This window comes from Typopeltis vanoorti, chromosome 3, assembly GCF_054136105.1.
Source record: "Typopeltis vanoorti isolate ZY-2024b chromosome 3, IOZ_Tvanoo_1.0, whole genome shotgun sequence".
In the NCBI taxonomy this organism is placed as follows: Eukaryota; Metazoa; Arthropoda; class Arachnida; order Uropygi; family Thelyphonidae; genus Typopeltis; species Typopeltis vanoorti.
In genome coordinates this window covers 44816822-44842763 of record NC_143551.1, presented here as the reverse complement: position 1 = coordinate 44842763, position 25942 = coordinate 44816822, and the positions used below count along the sequence as shown (strand labels likewise).

At 35.9% G+C, this 25942-nt stretch overlaps 1 protein-coding gene across 1 annotated transcript in view; it reads right to left on the bottom strand.

Annotated features, from left to right (window-relative positions):
* The window catches only part of LOC150108089 (nuclear pore membrane glycoprotein 210-like), a 205633-nt gene that overhangs the window by 67391 nt on the left and 112300 nt on the right, over positions 1–25942 (bottom strand). Inside the window, exons 5-6 of the mRNA XM_090415973.1 lie at positions 13375–13525; positions 4365–4494 (exon numbers count right to left, since the gene is read on the bottom strand). Coding sequence (XP_090272099.1) covers positions 4365–4494; positions 13375–13525 — 281 coding nt within the window. The remainder of the gene's footprint in view (positions 1–4364; positions 4495–13374; positions 13526–25942) is intronic.

Genomic DNA, 25942 nt, shown 5'->3' with positions numbered 1-25942 from the left:
GCAGAAGATATGTTGTCAAATATATCTTTACCTAATTATAGTGCCCATAGACGTCCATTGCAAAAGGACTGCCCAATTAGACTGCAGGCTAAAAATTGGGCACATTTCCCTGAACATATACCCCTTACTGATAAAAAGCAACATCCAGCAAAGAGATGCCAAGTATGTGCCAAGCATAATGTAAGAAGTGAGACTACATGGCAATGTAAAAAATGTCTGATACTGTTACATTTACCTAAGTGCTTCGAAAAGTATCATACCTTGCAAAATTATTAATATTCTTTATAATAAGTTAACAATTAACAAAATAAATCACATTAATTAAATAAATAGTAGTTTTATCTGTTCCAACTTTAAAAATAATTTATATGTCAAAGGGTTAAATGATTTGAAATAAAATTAAATTTAATTGTATAATGAAATGACAGCATTATATTAAATTAAATTTTTAAAAAATTATTTTTTTATTATAAAATTATTTATTATATTATATACAGTATATAAATATATAGTTATATTATTTATTATTATCTGCATATTATTTTGATATTACTGCAAATATTTTGATATTTGCAGTAATTAAATTACTATATTCTGTGAATATGTGTGTCTAATAAATGTTATAATGGCACAAGATCCATTAAAAATAAGGAGATAATGCTTAAGAGGTTAGTTACAGAAGCTTTTGAAGCATGAATCGTTTGAGCAGACAAGGTTTCTTAAATGAAGAAGAGAAATGGAAAGTCCTGTCATTAGCAAAAGCATAAATAGTTGAAGATAGAGTGAAAGTCACTGATGAATAGGAGGAAGAGTGTGAGAAAGAGTACAGAACCAGGGGGGACACTATTGATGAATTCTGACAGGAGGAAGCTATCCATCACAACATGCAGTGAAACAAACAGAGAGGAAACAGGCAATTTAATCAAAGGATAGGAGTGAAACCATAAGATGGTAGCTTGCTTAGAAGACCTCAATGCCAAATGTGATCAAATCTATTAGAAATATCAAGAAAAACTACATGGGTTTCTCTAAATCTTAAAGACTGGTTGTTTAGATTAGAGTAAAGCAGCTGAGAAAGTGAGGCAGTATAATGCCTAAAATTTCATTTTCTTTCTAGCTCAGTGGGATGAAAAACCTGAGATTACAGAAGGGGAACAAAACATAATCTCAGTACAAGACCTAAACCTTCAGCTAAAAAGACATTATAAACGAACCTCTTGTATTATGATGAGAACATAATCTAGGTCTTTCCAATTCAAGGGCATGTCGTTTCATCATTGCTGAGTGTACTACTTAAATGGAAAAAAATTCCCATTCCATCCCATTTACCTTTTCATGTTACATTCAATGGTCTCTGTCATAGCCAAGTAACTAGGCTTCTTATAATAGGATAGTTTACAGGCATAGCAATTTACAGACAAGCATTCATTACACTGTCATTGCATATCTTCAGATTCTCCAAGTCTGTAAATTACATGTATTCTTTATCCATTTTTCCAAGATGAATAATCCTATTTTCTGAGAGGAAAATCTTGATGCATCTGTATGAAACTAGTTAACTCAAACTCCTGATAAAAGTTCTGGGTGTACTAGATGAGATTCAAAAGCCAAGTCTTTTCACCCGAAAGGAATTGTCAATACCAACTGTGCTACCAGTTCAACTGAAAAAATTCTCTTAAAAATAAATTAAGCAATAACTAGTAAGAAAATATTTTATACAGTAGCGAACAAATTAATCTGAACATTCACATTTTAAAGGAAAATTTTAGTTTTGCAAGAAAAAAGTACAAAAAATAAACTTCTTTATGAACAATTTATATGTGCTCCTTTGTTCCTAATAAGTTTCTTAATTCAGATTAGGCATGTACTTTACCAATGTAGAACACATTTTTCTTATTTCAGGCATCTCAAAATCATACTTTTATAATGGATTGCATTAAGTTATCTTGAAGTGTGGCATGGAGCGAAATTCTGTTGGAAGATGAGCTCTTTGTCTTTCTGAATTTGTAGATCAATTCAGATTAGGCTTGGACTTTACTAATATAGAACACATTTTTCTTATTTCTGGCATCTCAAAATCACACTTTTATAATGGATTGTAATAAGTTATCCTTTGTATCACAATTTAATTTTCCAAGTCTCATTTTCACTATGGCCCACAAATTTTCTATTGGATTCTGGGACATTGAAGCAATTGGATGTTGTGATTCTTGAAGAACCTTTCACTTTTTTTTTTTTTTTGAAGTGTGGCATGGAACAAAATCCTGTTGGAAGATGAGCTCTTTGTCTTTCTGAATCTGTAGGACCACTTTTCTCCAATATTTTTATGTATTGGTCACTTTTCATCAAACTGTCAACAAGCACAAGTGATCCTGGACCGTCATGCGTAAAATAACCCCAGAACATCTTTTTAGCTGGGTGTTTAGAAGATTGTTGAAGGTGGATGAGAGAAGTCTTCTCAGCTGCTCATTTGCAAACATAGAGTACTCACTCTCCTTGGACAAAGAAATTACTCATCTGAGAATATGATCTTCCACTTGTCAATAGTCCACTCTTTGTACACTTTTGCCCACTGAAGTCTCTTTTTCTGCATAGTCTTCATCAACAGCTGTTTCTTTTTTACTCAGTTCTCCCTGCTTCCAACAATCTCCGATGGACTGTCATGTCAGAAACATTACTCCCACTAGCTGCCAAGTCTCTATTTAAGTCTACAGCAGACAATCATGGATTAATTTTGCTTTTCCTAACTAGTAAATGATCTTGAGTAAGTGTAGTCTCCCTTTTTCACCCACATTTTCCTTTTCTGTCAGGAGAAAAGAAATCTTTTTCCTTAAATCTCTTTAAAATCACATTAACAGTACACAAACCAACACCACACTCATTGGCAATTTGTCTTTGAGTTATGGATGTGTGCTGAGAAAGAGTACATATTTCTGAATGCTTTCTTGGAGATGTATCCATTTTATAGCTACACAACATGAATAAAACACTATGGATGTGAACTTGTTTACACTATTAAAAATGCACAACACTATAAATAAACATTGTAGAGACAGTTAAACCACATGGCATTCAACCAAAATAGTGAACTAAAATCAAAATTATTGTGAACTGAAACAAAAACCAAACCAAAAACTTAATAAAAATGTGGCTTTTTCAGATTAATTTGTTCACTACTGTAGTGCAGTGCTTCCCAAACTTCTGGATGTCAGGGTCCCCTTTGGAAAAATTAAAATATTTTACGGCTCCCCTCGAAAAAAAAATCTTAATATAGACATATATTATTATAATATTTATTGTATTTATATTCAATACAAAACATACACAGCGAATATTGCAAAAATCAAATGCAAATATTACATTTTTAGCATCTTGCATACACATTTGACATGGCACATTATCTCTATAATAAATTTAGTTTAATCCTTTATCCAAGTGTAAGCAAACAAAGTTTGCACCTGAAAATATCTTCAGGACTGAGGTAAGGTGGTACATCCCTTGGCAACTCATAGCAAAGGTGGACCAAGCTCTCATCACTCCTGTCTCAGTATCTCCCATAATGCAAAGCACATCTCCTTGAAGACATGTATACTGCTATGTATTAAGGGAAGGGCCACTATCCAGACCGGTTTTGACCTTTATTGAGGTCTTGTCAGTGGGAGGCAGATCCAGAGTGGTGATACTAAAGCAAAAACAATGGGGAGGTCATATTTACCTATACGAGTTGCCAACCAGTGTACCACCTATTATTAAATTACTCTGGATTTAGAGAACTTCCAACACATTATCTCATATTTTTATATAGATAGATATATTGTTATTGTACATTTGCAGTACAAGCACATGAAACGTAAAACGATTAATAATAAGGAAAGAATTAAAAACATAAAAGAAATTTAATAACAATTTAATGTGATGGATGTGTTTCAATACTGCTACACAAAAAGTCAATATCAGGTGAAATATTTGAAACTGAAATTCTTAGATTTCTACTTTGAAATGAAACTTATATGAATACACATATATTTACTAATATTCATTAAACGCCGAAATACGCAGGAAGCAAAATTTCTGAACCCGCACCAATGTGGGATTTTTTTTCCATTAAAATATAAAAATTAACAAAAAAGAAATAATAAATAATAAAAATTAAATATGTTTCTTTTAAGATAAAAAAAAACTACTTAGTCTTAAAACATTTTCAATTTATTTTCATTATTTCATGGTCCCCAAGGGGGCCGTGGCCCACAGTTTGGGAAGTGCTGCTGCAGTGGCACAAAAATTATTACCAAATTGTTATGTTATCATCCATATTACTACTTCTAATTCAATCTCATACTTTATATTAAATTATAAGAGCTTACTGTCTGCTTTGCCTTGCTTTATAAGATCCACACGATAATGAACTTCAGAACCAGGTAAAAGGTATGCATAACTTGGATGTAAAATCAAATTTGCAACAACTACAAGTCCAACTTCACATGGTTTCACATGCTGTTCAAAATCAAAATAAAGTCACTTCATAATCAAGATTACTGAACCACCTAAATTTAATAATCATGCTAGTTAAAAATCTAACAGAAATTCAGGCTTTAGTAGTGTCAAATTTCATCAAAACATTTGAAACTTACTACTTTTAATGTGAAATGAAAAATATAAAATTTTAATAAATTTTAATTAGATCTATTCTGTACACAACTGTTAGTTTCTACATAATTTATAACATACTCTGTCTCAGTAAACTATCATAACATTCTGGCTGCGAAATGAATTGAAAATGAATGCAAAAAGAAACCAGAATTTTTTGTAAAATTTTATTTTTCCATAATGTAAAGCACATTATACATCTCCTAGAGGAGATGCATGATAAATATTGAATACAATATTATTTCATAGCCAAATATAGAAACTACAAGAGTTTGATGCCGAATATATAGAAACTACAAGAGTTTGATGCCGAATATATAGAAACTAAAAGTTTCAGCAGATGCAAGCATAAGCAACCTTATGGGCAACTCGTAGTAAAGGTGGAATAAGCTCCAGATCACTTTCCTTAGTATTTTCCATAATGTAAAGCACATCACCTACAGGATATGTATGATAAATAAGCCTTTGGCTCTCTATTTCAGTAATACATGGTTTATTTATTTTCAGTTACAATCTAGAAATTATTGAACAAAGAATAAATTAAAAAAAAACTAAACCATGCTATACTGACATCGGAGGTATCTCTCAGATAGAATTTACTGTCAAATATCACAAACCTTTACATAACATGTGTTAAACCAAGCTAACAGCAAAAAGCAGTACGGAATATCACTCGTAACATGAATGCACAGCTACTCATGACCTCCAAGCTATACACTGAATTGTGTAAGAATATTTATATTACACATTTTGCATGTATCTGTCAGATCAGGTGCGAGCTCTGCAGAGTTAAAGGAGCATTAATCAAAACTCTTGCCATGTATATCAAAGGATTGATGCAATTAATTTCACGGAGTTAATCAAATCCCGCGATAAGCAAGGGATACCTGTATATGGAGTTTAACACTTTATGGCAACAAAACATGGACAATGGGAACAGGAGATATTTTTTGAAGACTGGAGGCATTTGAAATCTGGTGTTGGAAATGAATGCAAAAGATAAAATGGACAGACAAAAAATCTAATGAAGAAGTGCTTAATGAAGTAAATGAACACTGATAAAGACATTAATAACAAGAAGAGACAGATGGATTGGACATATCTTGCAACATGAAAGTCTGATGAGAAGAATAATAGAATCAACAGAAAAAGAGAAAGACCAAAGAAAAGATACTTTGATCAAATAAACAAAGCATTGGACTAAAAACATACTATGAAATAAACAGAAAAGCAAACAGAAGAGAAGAATGGAAGGAAATGCTGCTGAGCTACCAGTCATAAGTCTGATGCAATAGATAGATAGAAAGATACTGTGAAAAGGCTGCAAAAAAGAGTCATAAAGATGATATTAGAATTATGGAATGTAGATTACATGGATAGACTGAAAGTGTATGGACTGCAGACACTGGTAGACAGGAGAAAGACAGGGGTGATATGATAAAAGTCTAAAAACTTCTCAGAGGTTGTTGTAGGGTATTGTATGATGAGCTTTTTCATTATACAGAAGATGAGGGATAGGACAAGGGAGCATTCATTGAAGATACAGTTGTGTGCAATTAAGAAAGGGGTGAGAGCTATTCAATGATTTGCTGTTCAGTTAGTGAGTGCATCCAGTGTCAATACGTTTAACAGAAGGTATGACAGCAGGTGTGATATGTGGCCTCTCTTGATGAGTTCTTGACTCCTGTAGGTCTGATAATGACTAATAATAACACCCCAATCCAGCAATATTATCAAGAAGGCATTCATTCCCTCATCCAATTCAATTGTCACTATTATAAAAAATTAATAAATCAATAAGCCATGTAGTTTTTCCACAGAGTATCATGCTTATCCACCTCATGAATTTTGTTTATCAACTTCTCCAATACCAGCAAAAAATACAGGCAAGAACTAGCATATCAGATTATAAGAGAAAATTCCAGAGTTCTTTTGCTATGTGACGAATAAAGGATGAATGATTATAGAAGGATAACTTGCCAAGTGCATGATTGATGAAAAAATGAAAGAGTTTCAGAACAGAAACCAAATCTTGGAGATTCGGTGGCAAGCCTTGAAAAAAACTGACTGATTCAGCCAGAGAGGCATGTGATGAGGTTGTCTGCAAGGATAGAAAAATCAGAACTCCATGATGGACACAAGAAGTTAAAGAGGCAGTGAAGGAAAAGAAGAAAGTAAAGGTAACCCTCGTATAACGCAGTACTTATACAACGCGGTTTCGATATAACGTGGCCTACAAATTGTAGTATCCCTTGTTCAACGTGGTTTCGATATAACGTGGCCTACAATTTCTAGTAACCCGTTATTTTATTTTATTCATATTTTTCACTGCGGGAGATTTAAAAATCAAATTTTATCTTCGTTAAATTTGCGTCTACCCGTATCATGCAAGTAGTCATAAGTATCGAATTTAGTTTTATTGTAATCACTGAATAAGGTACTTTACAGAGGGCTTTTGTAGTCTGTGTCATTCTCAACAAATAGTGCAATTAGAGACAGATGGAATAAAAACGGCGCTAACTAATAAATCACATGTCCCCTCTCACAGAAACTATGCTGTATAGACTTAAACAAAACCATATGTTGCACCAAAACACAGTATCTAACTCAAAACTATTGTCCAATTTTTCAATTATAAAATAAGTGTTTTTTTATTGCATTTGAAATTCTTGATGTCATTATGACAGATCACAAAGGCTAACTTAAAATAAAAGACGACCAAGAATTGAAACATGCCATATAATGAATATGGGAGTTCGCCTGCCACGTCAAACACAAACAAGAAGCCATAAAATTCAACCAAGGGTTGAAACGTTTGTGTGAGTTGAGCCAGTCAGTAATGAGAAGTTCCATCGGAACGATTAATGACACCCTGTTGTGAATGTGTTAAAACTAATAGTGAATGTTGTTATGACAGTTTCAGATGTTATGGAATTCGATTGAAGAGAATTAGCATTTCAACTTAACAGTTGTTGGTTGCTTTTGTCTTTGGGTCACGCGATCTTTTGTTAATACCACACCAATCATATCATAGCTACCTGTCTTGTGTAAACCAAAATTCACCTTGTACGTATTGTAACAATTAAAAAAAAAACTTGAATAATTTATAGGCATATAAAAGGATATCACCCGTAAATCGTCGACGTGCAAACAAAATTCTCAGATGTGCCACCTCTGGCATGAGTGCCATAGGTTCGCCATCTAGGGTTTACTGTATAAATTGTTTATTGCTGAAAACTGTCTTCGTTTCTTCCAGGAAAGCGCATTTAAAATCATAAGTGTGTTATTCTCAAGCAGAGCAGTTTATTTTCTGGTGAGTTACATACATATGTAATGCTATTTTTTTAATGTAAAAGTTTATTTTTATTGTAATGGCCACTAAAACTGCAACGAAATGGAAAAAACCTACATCGAATACTAAATTCATTTCTCTCGAAGAAAAAATTTAAATCTTGGATCAGTTGAACACTGGAGAAAAACCAGGAGTTGTTGCAAGGACTCTGAATTTAAATGAATCAACAATTCGAACAATCAAACAAAATGAACATAAAATCCGACAAAGTGTTATTGCTGGATCAACGGTAAGTGCAAAGTGCGTTGCTTGTGTTCGCGATATTCTAATAGAAAAAATGGAGAAATCTCTAATGATTTGGATAGAAGATTGCACTGAAAAAAAAATCCTTTGGATAGACACCTTATTAAACAAAAAGCTCTCAAAGTTTATAAACATTTAAAAGAACTTGATCAAGATTCTTCAGAAGAAATCTCTCAGCATGGATTTTCTGCCAGTAAGGGTTGGTTCGAAAACTTTAAAAAGCGGTTTTCTTTGTATAATCTTAAAATCCAGGGAGAATCAGCATCAGCAGATGTTGAAGCTGCCTGGAAATACCCAGCAGAACTTTTAAAAATCATTAAAGAAAGTGGTTACAGTGCAGACCAGGTGTTCAATGTGGATAAATCTGGGTTATATTGGAAAAAAATGCCAAAATGCACCTATATTTCGAAAAATGAAACATCAGCTCCTGGATTCAAAGTTTCCAAAGATAGAATTATTCTACTATTTTGTAGTAATCCATCAGGTGATTACATGACAAAACCGATGTTTATTAACCGATCTGCAAATCCTCGTGCAATAAAAGGGCTCGACAAGTCCATCCTACCTGTTTATTGGTGGGCCAACAAAAAGGCATGGGTTACAGCTAGCATGTTTGAAAATTGGTTTTTCAAGTGTTTTGTACCTGATGTAGAAAGTTACACAAAGAAAAAGAATTTGGACTTCAAAATTCTACTAATTTTTAGATAACGCACCAGGCCACCCAACAAATATTAAAATAACTTTTTTGCCGCCTAATACTACTTCACTTATTCAACCACTCGACAAGGAATAATATCAACATTTAAGTCATATTATATTCGGCGAACATTTCAATTAATTTTGGAAAAAATGGAATCTAATCCAAACATGACACTGCCTCAAGCATGGAAAGAGTATTTAATATTGATTGTGTAAAAATTATTTCTCTGTCCATTAAGGAATTACAACCCTCTATGCTTGCTGGAAAAAAATATGCCCTGAAGCAGTACTGGAACAAAATTCTGTTCCTCCAGTGGATGCCGAGCTACGTCATATAATAAACGTCGCACGCATTTTTGGTGGAGAGGGCTTCTGCGATATGGTTGAAAATGAAATTAGTGAATTAACTGATGGAAAAACAGATTTAAATGAGAAGGAACTGGTACAATTAATAGATGGCATCGAACCAAATGGCAGGGAAAGTTCTGCCGAAGATTCTGATTGTGATAAACCTGTTAAAAGAATTCAGTTTAAAGAAATTAGTAAAAGGATTGGAATTGGCAAGAAAGTTAGGAAGTTATTTTACGGATAATGATCCCTCAATGGAGCGCTCGGGAAAATTCACGAGACAATTGGATATTCGTTTAGCGCCATATTATAAACTTAATAAAAATTTGCAACATAGTGGAAAGCAAAGTCTTATTACTGACTTCTTGATGACAAAACCAGCCGAAGTATGCAATGAGAATTATACAAATGATGTCTAAGAGATTTCAAGTGGTGACGACATCCGGCCACTTAAAGAACATCTACGAAAAGTTATTTCTGAAGACAGTGATGACGATTAAAATATGTGCTTTATTTTATTGTCTAAAACATTTATGCATTATGTACAATGAAATTTATGCACAATTTGTAATTTTTATAATTTTATACTATGTATTTGTCATAGCTAATGTTTTCTTAATTTACATGAATTACCTGAATTAAATAAAAATATTGTTTTTGTTGGATATGTCATTGTTGTTTATATAATTAAAAAAAAAAAAAAAAACGATATCGGAACCTAACCCTACTTTTTCTATGTGATCTATGGCTTATAACGCGGGATTTCTATGGAACCTAACATCTGCGTTATACAAGGGTCACCTGTATATCAAAAGTTCTCGGTTAATGAGTCAGCTTGAGCTCTTAGAGAATACAGAGACAAATGTAAGAAAGTTAAACAATGTGTAAAACTAGCTAAACAGTAGTTAGAGGTCGTTGAAGAAGCTTAGAAATGGAGGAAACAGTACTGTAAAAGGAATTAGAGATGATAAATGTGACATGAAAACAGGAGAAAGAGATATTCTTGAAGTATGGAGTAATTACTTCAAAAAATTGCTAAATGAAACAAGCAGTGATAGCACAGTGGTAAAAAACACTGAACAGGCATGCAGTCAGGAATACATATCCATACTTGAAGTAGAAAAAGCCATCAAAAGCCTGAAATGTGGAAAGGCAGCAGGAGTAGATGATATTCGACCAGAAATACTGAAGTATGAAGGTATAAAAAGTCTCATAGTGGCTGCACTGCATAGTTCAAAAGGCTTGGGCCGAGGGATGAATTCCTGATTACTGCAGTAGAGCTCTAATAGTACCCATATATAAAAAGGGAAATAAAACTGAATGTGAGAATTACAGAGCTATTTCCCCTATTGAGTGTTCCTGATATGATTTATGCAAGTATACTTGAGAAACATTGAAAAGAATTGTGGAAGAAAAGGTTGGTGAAGAACAAGCTGGATTCAGGCCAAATAGAGGATCAAATCTTCACTTTACAACAAATAGTGGAGAAATCATTAGACTATAACAAAGATCTGTATTAAAGTTTTGTAGATCTGGAAAAGGCATATGACAAGGTGCCAAGAGGGAAGCTATTCAATATGCTGCAGGTATATGGTATCAATGGGCATTATATCAAGCAATACTTAGTCTTTGTTTGAGTTGTAAGTCAGCAGTTAGAATTGAAGGAAGTACAAGAAGTTGCGTTAAATCTGCTGTCAGACAAGGATGGACATTATCCCCTCTGCTATTCATTATCTATATGGATCACATTATGAAGGAAAGTGGTATTAAACCTGATATCAAAATTGGAGATGTTAATCTCAGATCTTTGTTTTATGCCGTCGATGTTATACTTCTAAATAAATCTGCTACAAGTCTGCAAGATTCCCTGACTAAATTGAATAACTGTTGTAATAGATATGGCATGAAGGTCAGCAATAACAAGACAAAGACAATGAAAAAATAGGCAGAAGTATTGAAAATGTCAACTGCATTATGAATGGAGAACCTGTGGAACAAGTAAAACATTTCAGCTACTTAGGCGTGATTTTTAGTGAAGATGGTAAATGAAATATGGAAATAGACAACAGAATCAACAAAGCTGGGATGGTAGGAAGTCAGTTGAATAAAGTCATATGGAATGAGAGAGAAATTAGCAAGAATACTAAATTAACTGTATGCAAGACCGTGTTCAAACCAGTTTTAACTTATGGATCTGAGAGCTGGGTCAAAAGTAAAACACTTGACCAAAGACTAGAGACTGCAGATATTTGATTCAGAGGGCATACTGAAAAGGTGGTCAAGGTAGTTCATAGGCTTACATGGTTAATGAAGAAGACCAACAAGCAGAGATAAGGAAATTATCATTTCTTTATAAGTTCTTGAATATGACAACTGGAATATCTCAAGCTCTAGTCACCTGGGTTTCTTAAAGATGAAGAAATGATAGATAGAATCTAGAACGAGTGACTACGATAATGAGTGGTCTGTGGAACTCTATGACAATACTGAGTTTTTGATGATTGCAAAAGTTGGTTGATAAGAAAAAAAGAGGGGATATAAAACCTCACCATTTTTAGTCAGGCGATAAGCTAGTAGATTTCAATGCTAGCAAAACACAATCCTGTCTTATTCCTCAAGAGAAAAATCTCACTTCATACTTCCTTACTTTTAAAATTTCGATCTCAGTTAGGATCAATTTTCTCTTCTTCAGTTGGCTCTCAAATGTAACCCTTCCTGGTAGAAATATGTCACATGCAAAGTTTCCTCCAGCCTCTAAAAAAAAAGTGGTATCCTCTTTTGTTCACACACTTCTTTCCTACCCAACTCCTAACTACATAACAGAAAAAGAGGAGATTTGGTAGAGCCCTTGAAGTTAGTTAAGGGATTCTATCTGATTAATACAGAAGGAATTATAAAAAGAGTGGATGTTAAGATGGGAAGAATGAGAGGCCATTCCTGGAAGTTGTATAAATATGTGGTGAAGAAGGGAGTGAGGATTACATTTTTATGTGGAGAGTTATTAGTGAGTGGAATGCATTGTAATTGCAGGTAGTATAAAGAACTTCAAAGTTCATTATGATAGGCATGTTGCTGGGTTGAGTGGGTCTATTGACTCCATGAAGGTTACCAAAATAATAATAACAACATAAATCCTAACTCCACCCAATTCTTGCATTTAGTACACAAAAATCTGTATAAGAATATCTGATGTTTTGAAGATAAAATCTACCTGCTTAATAGACTACTCTTCCTTCACAAAGTCCCTCCAATTGCTTTCTCATATACTCCAATCATATCTTTTTTTAAAAAGATATTTTCATGGTCACTGCTCCAGTAAATTAGTCACTATTCCTCCGCTTCCTATAAACATGTAAGAACATAAGTAGATGGTCAGCATCCATACACTGTTCAGGCTTAAAATTAAATCAACTTTTCATCCTTTGATTTTATTCTGCCATTGCATTCGAGAATGACAGAAGGTTGTGTTTTGGTAGTATTGAAATCTATTAGCTTATCTTCATAATATTTTCATGATTACAATCTCCAGCTATTCAAAAATCATATTAACAAATTCCATCTTTTTTTTTAATTGCTTGCCCACAGCACACACAGCAATGCTGTGTTATAAGTATTGGATGTGTGTGCGTGTGTGGGGGGGGTATCATAAAAAAACTTGAGTTCATAAAAAAGGTTCTTTATGTTCCTGAATCAATCTAAAGGTCCTATGCCCATGACAGGAACAAGATAATTACAATGAAAACAACTGCTATGCTTCTCAATGAGCAATGAAATACACATAAGTTCAGGCAGGCTGCTATGCATGATAGATAATAATACAACACAAAAAAATACAGGTGGCAAAAATTAGATATCTTTATAATGACTAATAAATTATAATATAAATTCTATATTAATATAAATATAGATATACAAATCTATAAATGAATTTAAATTGAAGGGCATAAACTGAAATATAGCAAATATTAAGAAATAAAGTTTTTTTTATTATTAATATCAAAATTTGACATTTTAAAGGTCTATTAAAAATGAGCAATTTATCAATATTGTTAACTTTACAATTACTGCAATTTCTCAAAGAATACCTCATATTCTTTATCCTTTGGTTTCACTATAACTTTAGAAGAACCAGTTTTGGATCCTTCCAGTAATGCCATTGAACCATACAGTCCTTGTTTCTCCCAGAAATCAACTGCTGGAGGAGTTTCATAAGATGAGTCAGAAAATTTCAAAAATCTGCAAAAAAGATATTTTGGGTAAATTAAGTTAAAATTGCCATGAAATTATATTATTGTTTAATCCTTAATCTAAAAGCAAATTAAAAACATAAATAAATAAATAAAACTTGCATATGAAGTATCTTTACAACTAGGCTACTTGTATATATAGAGGCAATTGACTTCTTTCCTTAGTATTCCATAATAATGTAAAGCACACACCCTTTTAGGTATGTATAATGTATGTGTGTGTGTGTGTGTGTGTATATATATATGTATATATATAAAATAATAATATAATAATGTATAATAATGCTATGAATTATGGAAAGGACAACTACCCAGACTGGTTTTGCCCTTTAGTGAGGCCTCATCAATGGGAACTAGATCTAAAGAGATACCAAGTTTGAAGTAATGCAGAAATCATCATCAAATTCTTGACATATACTCTAAGCAGGATGTACAGTATTTTGCGAAAGCACCACATGAATTCTATTTATTGTAACTAATAGTTTATTCAAGAGTATTTAATAATTTTGTTCTATTTTAAAACAAATTTTCATACAAACATGCTTTAAAATTGAAGACATAAAAATCATCTCACAAAATATTGGGTTGGCAAATAAGTTCATTCGATTTTTCAGAGTGGAATGAAACATATTTTATTTAATATATATAATACATACTAGTAAGTTATATATTGACCCTCTTTATCAATGACCTCTTGCCATCTGTCCACCAACTTCATTATGCTACGTTCATAAAACTCCTGAGGTTTACTAGCAAAAAACTGATCCAGGTGTCTTTGGACAGCCTCCTCATTAGCAAAGGTTATCCTGTTCAGAGAATTCTCCAATGATCAGAATAAGTGGTAAATGCAGGTCCGGTGAATGCAGAGGATGCGCAAAACATCCCAGCCAAGGCGTAACAATTTACTCTGGGTTGTTAACGATGTGTGGGGTCTGGCATTGTCATGGTGAAAGACAACTCCTTTCCGATTTGCCAATTCAGGAGGTTTTGTGCTAATTGCACTGGCCAGTCGCATTAACTGTGAGCAATAGACAGTTGAATCAATTGTTCTGCCTGATGGTAACATCTCGTAGTGGACAACACCTTTATAATCCCATAATACACAGAGCATGATCTTGTTTGGGTGCAATTCTGCTTTCGAGGTTGTTCACGATGGTTCGCTCTTGTGCCCCATAATCTTTTACGTACCACGTTTTCGTACACGACCCATTTTTCATCTCCCGTAATCATCTGCTTCAAAAATGGGTAGTTTTCTTGGCGACATCACAGCGAATCACAGATGGATATGCAAGCAGTCATATTGGCCTCAGTCAATTCATGCTGCACCCAAACACTGAGTTTTGAAACATATCCCAGCTTGTATAAATGGTTTTCTTGTCTGGGATATGTTCAGTACTGCAGCAATCTGCCGCACTGTTTGTGACTGATTTTTGTCGACGATATCCTTCACAACACTCGAATCAACCTCGGTCGGGCAACAGACGCATCACTGACTTCGAAATCTCCTGAACAGAATTTGGCATACGCGTTCTGTTAAGGCACCATCCCCACATATGCTGCATATTTTTTTTTATGGGCCTCCGCAGCTCATTTGCCTTTTTTGAAATAAAAAAGTAAAATATGCTAGTAATGTATGTTATTTCCTTCCATTTCTAAACATATGTTAAACACACACACGCAACTGAAGTAGGTCGAACGAAAATTCACTGAAAGGTTATGTGAAATGTCGCCTTTCAACTGCACAATAGCGTTTGAGTGGCAGCGCAACAATAGCGACAGGCAAAGTGACATAAACTTGTACTAACTCATACACCAAACGAACTTATTTGCGAACCCAGTAGAAAGTAGCTTCGTTAACTACATATGTTAAACAAGCAAAGGAGTTGGTAGCGGTAGTAGGGACAAATTCCTTGACTTGGAACAAGGAGAATGTAACAAAACTTCCTATCAACAATTTTTCTCTGAAGTAACTTTTATCTGTTAACATTCCAATGTTATCAGATCATATATTTCTATTTTAAGGCACTTTTTACTGTATCAATCCACCTAAATCTTAGTCTTCCTCTAGGTCTTTTTCCTGCCATCCTGGCAAAGAACACTTGTTTTGCTAACACATTCCTGAATGCTAGCAATGTCAATTTCTTTCCTAATATCCTCATTATTAATATGACACTGTGAACGCCATCTGCTCAACCTCCTTATCTTCCTCGGAATTCTCATATTTGTCATCTCCACTCTCTGATCATGTTTTATATCTAACCTAGCTAGCAGATCCATACGTTAAAATTGGTTTGAGCACTGTCTTGTATACAGCTAGTGCAGTGTTTTGACTAATTTCCCTCTTACTCCACATATATTTCTTCAGTTGACTTTCTACCATATCAGTTTTGCTAATTCTGTTGTCTATTTCCAAATTTAATTTGCCGTCTTCACTAAACATTGTGCCTAAATAGCTGAAACTGCTTAACTTGTTCTATAGGTTTTCAATTCAGGATGCAGTTGTTTCTGCTCATTAGCACTGCTCATCAATTTAGGTAGGGAATCCTGCAAACTTGTACAGGATTTATTCAGAAGTATAACATTATCTGCATAAAGTAAAGAGCTGAGATTAACATTTCCAATTTTCATATCAGGTTCAAAAACTGCTTTCCTTCACAATGCAATCCATATAGATGATGAATAAGTGTGGAGATAATGTACATCCTGTCTCACAGCTAATTTAACATCAAACCATCTTTTCTGTATCTTTTGCAATTCTAACTGCTGATTTACAACTGAAATACAGATAACTATTGCTTGATATATGTCCCATTTACACCATATAACTGGTGTAAATGGGACATCATATCAAGTATTTTAAACAACTTTTCTCTTGGCACTTTGTCATATGCCTTTTCCAGATATATATCTTAAATACAGATCCTTGTTATATTTCCATGCATTTTCCACTATTTATCTTAAAGTGAAAATTTGATCCTTGACAACTTTTATTTGGCCTGAATCCAGCTTGTTCTTCACCATGCTTCCCTTCCAATCCTTCCCAGGTATACTTGAATAAATCTTAGCAGAAACATTGAACAGGAAAATTTCTCTGTAATTTTCACATTTTCCTTTTTATAGATGGGTACTATAAGTGCTGCTCTACTACAATCACCTGAAATTCGAGACTCTGACCAGGCCTTCTGAATTATAGCTGCTGTAAAACTTGTATGCCTCCATATTTATATTTGAGCATTTATTTTTGTATATCATCTGTTCCAGCTAACTTTCCACATTTTAGGTGAAGTCATTTGTCTCTACATACAAATAGCCTAGTCATGAAGATACTTCACATACAACCTCTTTTTGCTTGCATTTGGATAAAGAATTAAACAAGAATAAAAATTTCTTAGGGTGCTAAAGGGTCAAAGCTGTATAACTGAGAGGAGACCTCCACATAGCCTTTAAAGGAATGCAGAGAACCTACTAGGGCTTCTGACCTAATGTCCAATCCTCACCTTCTCGTGGTGCATCCTGTTGGGTATCTACTTGGATACTAAACGACCAAGGATGGGCTGGCAATTTGGGATTTAGCCGACCAAATTGTAATCTTATTGGTTAAACCAAAATAAAAAAAATGATGGTACAACATGACAAAATTTCATGCCGGCTGGGGGCGTCACCTGGTTAAACAAAGCCCCGTTGTTTTCGCTAGGGAACCAGGGCGAACAGCGAACAGTCAGCTACTGGAATAAATCTGAAAACAAACCCTCAAACTCAACATCACCAGAGTTAAAGATCGGTACTATCAACATAAGAAGCCTGAATGGCAAAGAAATGGAGCTAGCTGAGGAATTAGATAAGTACCAGATCGACATAATGGGATGACTGAAACAAAAAAGACAAAAACTGGTGAGATCTTTCTGAGCAATAAATACAAAATGTTATATTCAGGCAATGACAATCAAGGAAAAGAAGGAGTAGCCATAGTATTCAACACAAAATACGAGGCTAATCTTCTTGAATGGTAGTCACTCTCAAGTAGAGTAATGTGGGCAAATATGAGAATGGTGAACTGGATGATGAGACTTATTTGTGCCTATGGTCCCACAGAAGGTTCTATTAAGGTAGAAGTGGAAGAATTTTTTGAGGCTTTAGAAAAAGCAACTGACACAATGAAAAAGGAAAAGTTGGTCCTTGTTGGGGATCTAAATAGCAGAGTAGGAAATGATTGTGAGACATACAAAAATATTTTGGGAAAATTTGGAGAAAAGAGTAAAGCTAATAATAATGGCAAATATCTGTTGGATTTCTGCTCAGGACATGGACTGGTTATTACTAACACCGTGTTCCAACATAAAAATGTGCACAAATTCACATGGAGAGAAGAGGCAAGGAATAAGAAAAGTCTCATTGACTATGTTATTGTTGATAGTGATGTTTTCTCCCTGGAGCAGGACACCAGAATGTACAAAGGATTTGAAATTGGAAGTGATAACTATTTAGTCTTGAGCAGGATAAAATTGAATTTCATATTGAAAAGAATAACATGTAAGAAAGTTTTAAAGCAAATAAAAGTTGAGCAGCTCTCAGATATGAACTGTAGACTAAAATACACAATTATTTGAAGAAAAAATGAAAGAGTTTGAGAACTCTTTCAATTTTTTCATTTTTCATTTTTTGAGGAATCAAACCTTGGAGATTCAGTGGCAAGCGTTGAAGAAAGCCCTGATTGATTCAGCTAGAGAAGCATGTGGTGAAGCTGTCTGCAAGGATAGAAACATTAGAACTCCATGGTGGACACAGGAAGTTAAAGAGGCAGTGAAGGAAAAGAAGAAAGCATATCAAATGTTCCTGGCAAATAAGTCAGCTTGTGCTCTTAGAGAATATAGAGACAAATGCAAGAATGCTAAACACTGTGTAAAAGTAGCTAAACAAAAGTCATGGGAGGACTTTGGCAAGATATAGAAAATAAATATCAAGAAGGTGGGAAAATATTCTGGAGGTTGTTGAAGAAGCTTAGGAATGGAGGAAAGAGTGCTGTAGAAGGAGTTAGAGATGATAAAGGTGACATGAAAACGGGAGAAAAAGATATCCTTGAAGTATGGAGTAATTACTTTGAAAAACTGCTAAATGAAACAAGCAGTGATGACAGCACAGTAGTAAAAAACACTCAACTGGCATGCAGTCAGGAATACATATCCATACTTGAAGTAGAAAAAGCCATCAAAGGCTTGAAATGTGGAAAGGCAGCAGGAGTAGATGATATTCGACACCAGAAATGCTGAAGTATGGTGGTAGGAGTCTTACAGTGGCTGCACTGCATAATTCAGAAAGCCTGGACAGAGGGACGATTTCCCGATGATTGGAGTAGAGCTCTCATAGTACCCATATATAAAAAGGGAAATAAAACTGAATGTGAGAATTACAGAGGTATTGTTGTGTCCTGAATAAACTAAGAAATGTTTTTACATGAATTATTCAGGACACAACTTTATTTAAAAATGGGCAGAGAATGTGGCATGTTGGCAATAGATTAGAAAGATAACTTTATGTTTATAAATCAAAATTAAGAGCGAGAAATTGTACAAAAATGTATAAAAATGTTTGTAAGACCTAACCTGTAATGCATGTGAGTCAGATATTGAAATTAATTAAAGCTGTTAATTCTATTAAAGACACCCATTTCATGTATTATAAAGTAGCAAAGCCTGTGAGCCAGAGTTCAAGGGTCACCTTCAACCATCCTGTGTTACGCATACCAAAAGGGGGGAAGGTAGTTATAGGAAAGAGAAACTAAAGCACCTTCCAAGAAGAACACAACATGTGCACGTGCAAGTTAATAGACGGAGCTGGACGCCATGACATAAACCCACGTGACTGTGTTGCATGGTATCGCGATAGCCGAGAAACACCGAGAATGCGGAGAGCTGATAAAACATCCTATTCCCTAATTCTAGTGGAAATAAGTAAAGACCAAAAACATATATACAATCTCCAAACCATCTGTGATCTAGTCATAAAAGTTCAATCATTAAAACATAAGTCAACTACAACGCAGTATCATAGATGCCAAAGGGTTGGGCATGCACAACGATGCTGTAAGGCTGAATTTCATTGAGTGAAATGTGGTGGCAAACACGCCACAAATGAATGCCCAAAACCCGGCACACATCCACCAAAGTGTGCAAATTGCAGAGGCCCACACCTAGTGAATATAAATGTTCCTGTATAAATGTATAGCATTTCCCGAAAACCAAAAGAACTCAAACCCATTAAACCTGTACAAGAACGAACATCCTCCATCAAACCGTAGTTTACACAACGGATGGAAGATTGTATGCTGAAGTTACAAGATAAACCTTCCAAAAAGACCCAAAACCAAATCAGTCACAGCAAACCAACAAACTTATCCTACTGAACATAACAAGTCACACAGGTGAAATGCTTGCTGAACTCTGACAAACCAACCCAACTCAAGAAGCCAAGGATATCATCTTAAGGTACACACAGTCACTCCTTGTTCAAATTCTTAATGGATAAGGCTAAAAAAAACCCGAAATCGCTACAAATTGTTTCCTGGAATGCAAACGGCCTAACTAACAAATTACTCTAGCTGCAGGAGTTTGCAGCAGAAACTCAAGCAGACATCATCCTTATAAATGAGTCGCATCTTCGTCCAAGTGACAAGATCAGAATTAACAGTTATAGCACTTACCATACAGATAGATGCTATGCCAGAGGTGGAGGCACCGCCATCTTTGTGAAAAGAAACATAAAACATAATTCAACAGCCGAACCCCAAACAGAACACATGGAAACTACAGGAATAGAAATACATATGGAAAACACAAACAGCATCAGCATATATGCAGCTACAACCTCCAAAATAAAAAACTCCTTGAATCTGACTTAGATATGATACCAAACACAGACAGAGCAGTTATCATAGCTACAGATTTTAATGAAAAACATTCAGTCTGAAGCAGAACCTCAAATATTAACAGAAGAATACTCAAGTCTTATACCACTTCACGAAATATAAAAGTGATTATTATTATTCAGGCCTCCATGGAGTCAAAAGACTCATCGTGGAAGGTCCTTCCTAATAAACACAAAGTTTATCAAGACTCATCGAGGGGAGGTCCCCCTAAAAAACACAAAGTCTATCATACCACTCCTTAAATTCATTGAACCGATCTCACCACCCCATCAGGTAATGCACTCCATGGTTCAACCACCCTCCATGCAAATAAACCACTCCTCACCCTCTTGCTCACGGTTTCCTTTCATAACTTGCAGGAATGGCCTCCTGTCGTGACTCCTTCTCGCTGTTTAACCAAGAGAAAGAACTCCCCAGCGTCAACCCTGTAACCACCTCTCAACATTTCAAAAGTTTCAATCATATCACCTCTCCTTCTTCTATCCACCAACCTCTGCAGTCCACATTCCCTCAGCCGATCCTCATAACTATCATTGTACAGTCCTGAAACCATCTTTGTAATCCACCTTTGTACCCTTTCCACAGTTAATTTTTCCCCTTCTAATCCTGGGAACCAAATCTCAGAACAATATTTCAAGTATGGTCAGATCAGGGTCTTATACAATGGAATGATAACTGTTTTATCTCTTCAGGTCAGCGTCCTTCTCATAATTGCAGCAATCCTCTGTGTTACCTTCACCACCTTTGCAATAAGTCCTCTAAATTTTAGGTTTCTATCGATCATCAACCCCAGATCTCTTGTCTCCCTTACTTCGACCAGTATAACTCCTCCCATAGAGTATGCTGTGTCCATCAATATTTCCCAAACCTCAAGACCTTACATTTTGCTGCATTAAACCGAGAACCCCATTTATTTGTCCATCTGTCTAGCTTATTCAAATCCTCTTGCAGAGCTGCTGCATCTGCACTATTACTAATAATCCTTCCCAGCTTCACATCATCAGCAAACAAATGAATATCCCCTTGCAATTCACTGACAATGTCAGTGATATAAACGTTAAACAATATAGGTCCCAGTTGAGCCCTGTGGACCCCACTTGTAACCCTCTACCTCCTTGAAACTGCCCCACCATACACAACTCTCTGATACCTATCAGACAGCAAATCCTGAATCCAGCTGACCAATATGACATCTGTGCTGCAACTTAAATATCAGCTTATCATGTGGCACCCTGTCAAATGCCTTCGCTGTCTACGAAAATAGCAGTATTATGCCTTTTCCTAATCTAATGCTCTTGTAACTTTATCATAAAAGGCTAGCATATTGCTAAAACAAGAGAGTCCCTTCACAAATCCATGTTGACTCTCAGATAACATTACCCTCATCTGCCCAATACTGTATACGGTCCTTCACTACTTTCTCCAAGATCTTACTAACTACTGGTGACACACAAACTGGCCTATAATTAGACACTTCAAGTCTGCTACCACCCTTATGCAATGGCACTATCTTACCTTCCTTCCATTCCATGGGCACCTTTCCCACAGCCAGACTTTCATTGAAAATCCAGGTCAAAGGTACTGTCAGTTCCCCAGCACATTCTCTCAAAACTCTAGGTGAAATACCATCCAGTCCCACAGCTTTACCAACACCCAGAGTTCTCAGTATGTGGAACACACTCTCCTCCTGTACCTCTAAACCTCAATCCTGCCCAATCCCTCTAGAATTAAAACTGACTCCTCCAAAATGAAATACTCCAATAAAGTGTTCATTGAACAATTCCACTATGTCCTCTGCATCAGTCACTCTATTCCCATTTTTATCCCACAATATCATTCTTCCACAGTCATTTCTCCTCCTACTGGCCACATATCTAAAAAATTCCCTAGGATTTTCTTTGGATCTTAGGGCCAATCTCCTCTCATATTCCAGTTTCGTCTTCCTTACCATACTAGTCACTCTTCTGGCCTGTGTCTTATACTCTTCCTGCATCTTCTCTTCACCTGTCTCCTTATATCTCATCCATAGCCTCTTTTTCACATGCAATTAATGTTTAATATTGCTTGTAATCCACTTTACTCCAAACTGCATCCTCTTCTTCACTCGTGGTATACAACTTACCATTGCTGCTAACAAATATTCTTTCATAATTTCCCACGCACAAATGATATCCCGGCCTTCCAATTCCTCCCTCCATGAAACTTCCCCAAGTTGACGTCTTAGACTATTATAATCACCTGCCCTATAATTCCAGATATGTTCCCTTCTCATTGATACTCCTGCATGTCAATTCATTTTCCAAGTCAAAACCATATGGTCACTCTCTCCAACTGGTGGGAGAGATGTCATCTCAGTTATTATCAACTCTTCTGATGCTATAACCAAATCCAAAACTCTTGAACCTCTTGTTTCCACTATTACATGTTGCCTAAGACATTTGTCTCTCAAGAATTCTAGAAATTCCATTCCCTTATTGCTACATGCATCTTCCTCTCGGCAATTTATACTACTGCAGTTAAAATCTCCCATAACAATCATTCTTCTTGCACTTGCCAAACTCAACTGTCCAAACATTTCCTGGTCCCCACCCTCTGTGCTCCTGGGTCTGTAGCAATACCCCACTAAGTATCCTGTCTTGCCCACCTCTACCTCACACCATATGCTTTCAAAATCATTAGTGCTACTGCCTTCCAAAGTATCCACTATTAGAGGACATAGGTCGTCACTTATCATAAGCAGTACTCCACCACCACGCTTTCCCTTCCTATCCTGCCGAAAAATGCTGTACCCAGCGACTTCTATTCCTGTTATTGTATCCTCTTCCGTCAACCACATCTCAGTGATCCGAATAATTTTTGGCCAGGCTGATGCTATCTGCGCCACCAATTCCTCTCCCTTATTCCAGATACTCCTGGCATTAGTATAAAACATATAAATGCTGTTGTTTCTATACCCAGCATTATACCCTCTAGATTCCACTGGGCTCAGTGTTAGCTGATGTCGTACCTCCTTCTCCCAAGTACCCATTCCCACAAGAGGCCACGACTGCTACCATCCTCCCTAGGACACATTGGCTTGTTCAGAACAGCAATCTCTCTACATGCCTACGTCCTTCCTCATTCAAATGTAAGCAGTCTCTCGCATACAATTCCTCACTGTCCTCTATTCACTCCAAGCATCCACATATTCCAGTCCTCTCTTGTCACACATTCTATCTATTATGTCATTCAATATTACTGCTCTTCTGCCCAGCTCGTCATTATCATACCTAAGCAACACACACACACACACACACACACAGTCTTTCCTCTCTGTGTCTTCTTTCGTACCACCTCAAGCAAGAATCTCATATCTGTCACTGCCCTATTTACACCACCACTTAAGTCAATTGTTCACACCATCACAATCATCTCATCCACCCTTTCACCTCTCTTAACTGCCAAATCCACACTTTCTATCGTTCTTCCTGGCAAACACTTCTCACGCATCCTATCTTAAACACCACGGATCATTGAGTCCCCATACATTATACCTCTCACCATTCCCTCTCTCCTATTGTTTCCATTTTCTCCTCTTCTTTCATTCCTAGACCTATCTCTCATTCCTTCTCTCCTACTCTTTCCATTCTCTCCTCTTCTAGCATTCCCATACATCTCTCTCATTCCCTCTCTTCTACTGTTTCCATTCTCTCCTCTTCTAGCACTCCCATACCTCTCACTCCTACTGTTTCCATTCTCTCCTCTTCTAGCACTCCCATACCTCTCTCTCTCCTACTGTTTCCATTCTCTCCTCTTCTAGCACTCCCATACCTCTCTCTCCTACTGTTTCCATTCTCTCCTCTTCTAGTACTCCCATACCTCTCTGTCCCTCTCTCCTACTGTTTCCATTCTTTCCATTTCCTCATGCAATTCCATTCTCTCCTCTCCTATCATTCCCAAAATTCTCTCTCTCCCCTATTCCAATTTGCCTTGCATTTATCTCTTCCATTCTCCTAATCTCATCTTTCATACTTCTCCCAAGACATTCCACCTCCTCTTTCAACTCCTGTATCTCCCTCTGCAGGTCAGTCACTCTTAATCAAAATTTACTCCCCCAAACAAAACCATCTCCTAAACTTTCACAGTCACTCACGCCTTCTACACTATCAACTATTATTTTCTCATTCACATTCTCTCCTATCACACTACTCGTCTTCCGGTCTTCATTTTTCGTTCCTGGAGCAATGAGGTTGGTTATTGAGATATCTACTGCATTTATTTCCTCCCACTGCCTGCACTTTATGCACATGTGCAATCCCCCTCCCCCTCTCACAAGCCAGATTTGGGAATTGGATATTCCAGATATCCAATTCCCGAGAGGCATACATGCTGCAAGTACTGCATGCCACAAACTCCTTTATTATATTGCTTATAATAGAGTTCTTAAATGGCGGAGGGCTTGGCGACATACCATTTGTGACCACAGCTGAATCCGCCATCATTCATTACTGCCAAGGGACTACTAGCGTAATCGTTAATCATTCAAAACAGTGTCAAAAATAAACGCTAAATAAGTATTAGGGACTATAAGAAAAGTGCAAACAATTACAAGCAAAACAAAACATTAAGTACACTAAATAAAACGAAATAAAACTAAATACAGTAATGAAAACTTAGCTTCGTCTTGTCTTCCACTGTTATGCATCCGACCCCCGTCTCCCTGGTAACCAAAATACACAATATCACGACAAAAACTAACTTCAAAAAACAACCACTTAAGTACACTTGTATTCCAGAGAAACAATTTAGCACTCAAAAACGTAGAAAAACAGACTATTCACCAATTAAAAATCACTTTCTTCAGCACAGCTCAAATTCACAGCCACATGCTACGGCGAAACATTACGGAGCAACCGGATGTCCTGATATACTAGATGTAGCTATATTAAAAAACATAGCGCACAGCTGTCAAATACAAGCAATCGACGACTTAAGTTCTGATAATAACCCCATCATATTACAACTAGGCACCATATAAGATTTAACAGAAAACACCACCACATTTATAAATTGGAAACAACTTCCCTCAGCCTTCCAGGAAAATCTTGATCCAATACCGCACATACCATCCACCGAAGATATAGAAAAAGCAGTGAAAAACTCTTGAAAAACAACTACTGACAGCGATAACACAGGTAACAAATATAACCAAACGTGCACCATCAAATAACTCCCAGAGGATATAAAACGTCTTATCCAAGAGAAAAACAAATTAAGAAGAAAATATCAGAGAACAATGAACCCAGAGGATAAACAAGCAGTTAATAGAGCAACAAACCAGGTTCGGTATGCCCTAAAGGATCACCATAACCAACTCTGGAATAACAAAATTCACCAATTAAACACAGAGGATCAATCAATATGGAAAATGATGAGATCACTCCATTCAAAGCGTTTTACACTTCCACCAATACAAGGTGAATGTAGCATTGTCTACAACGATGA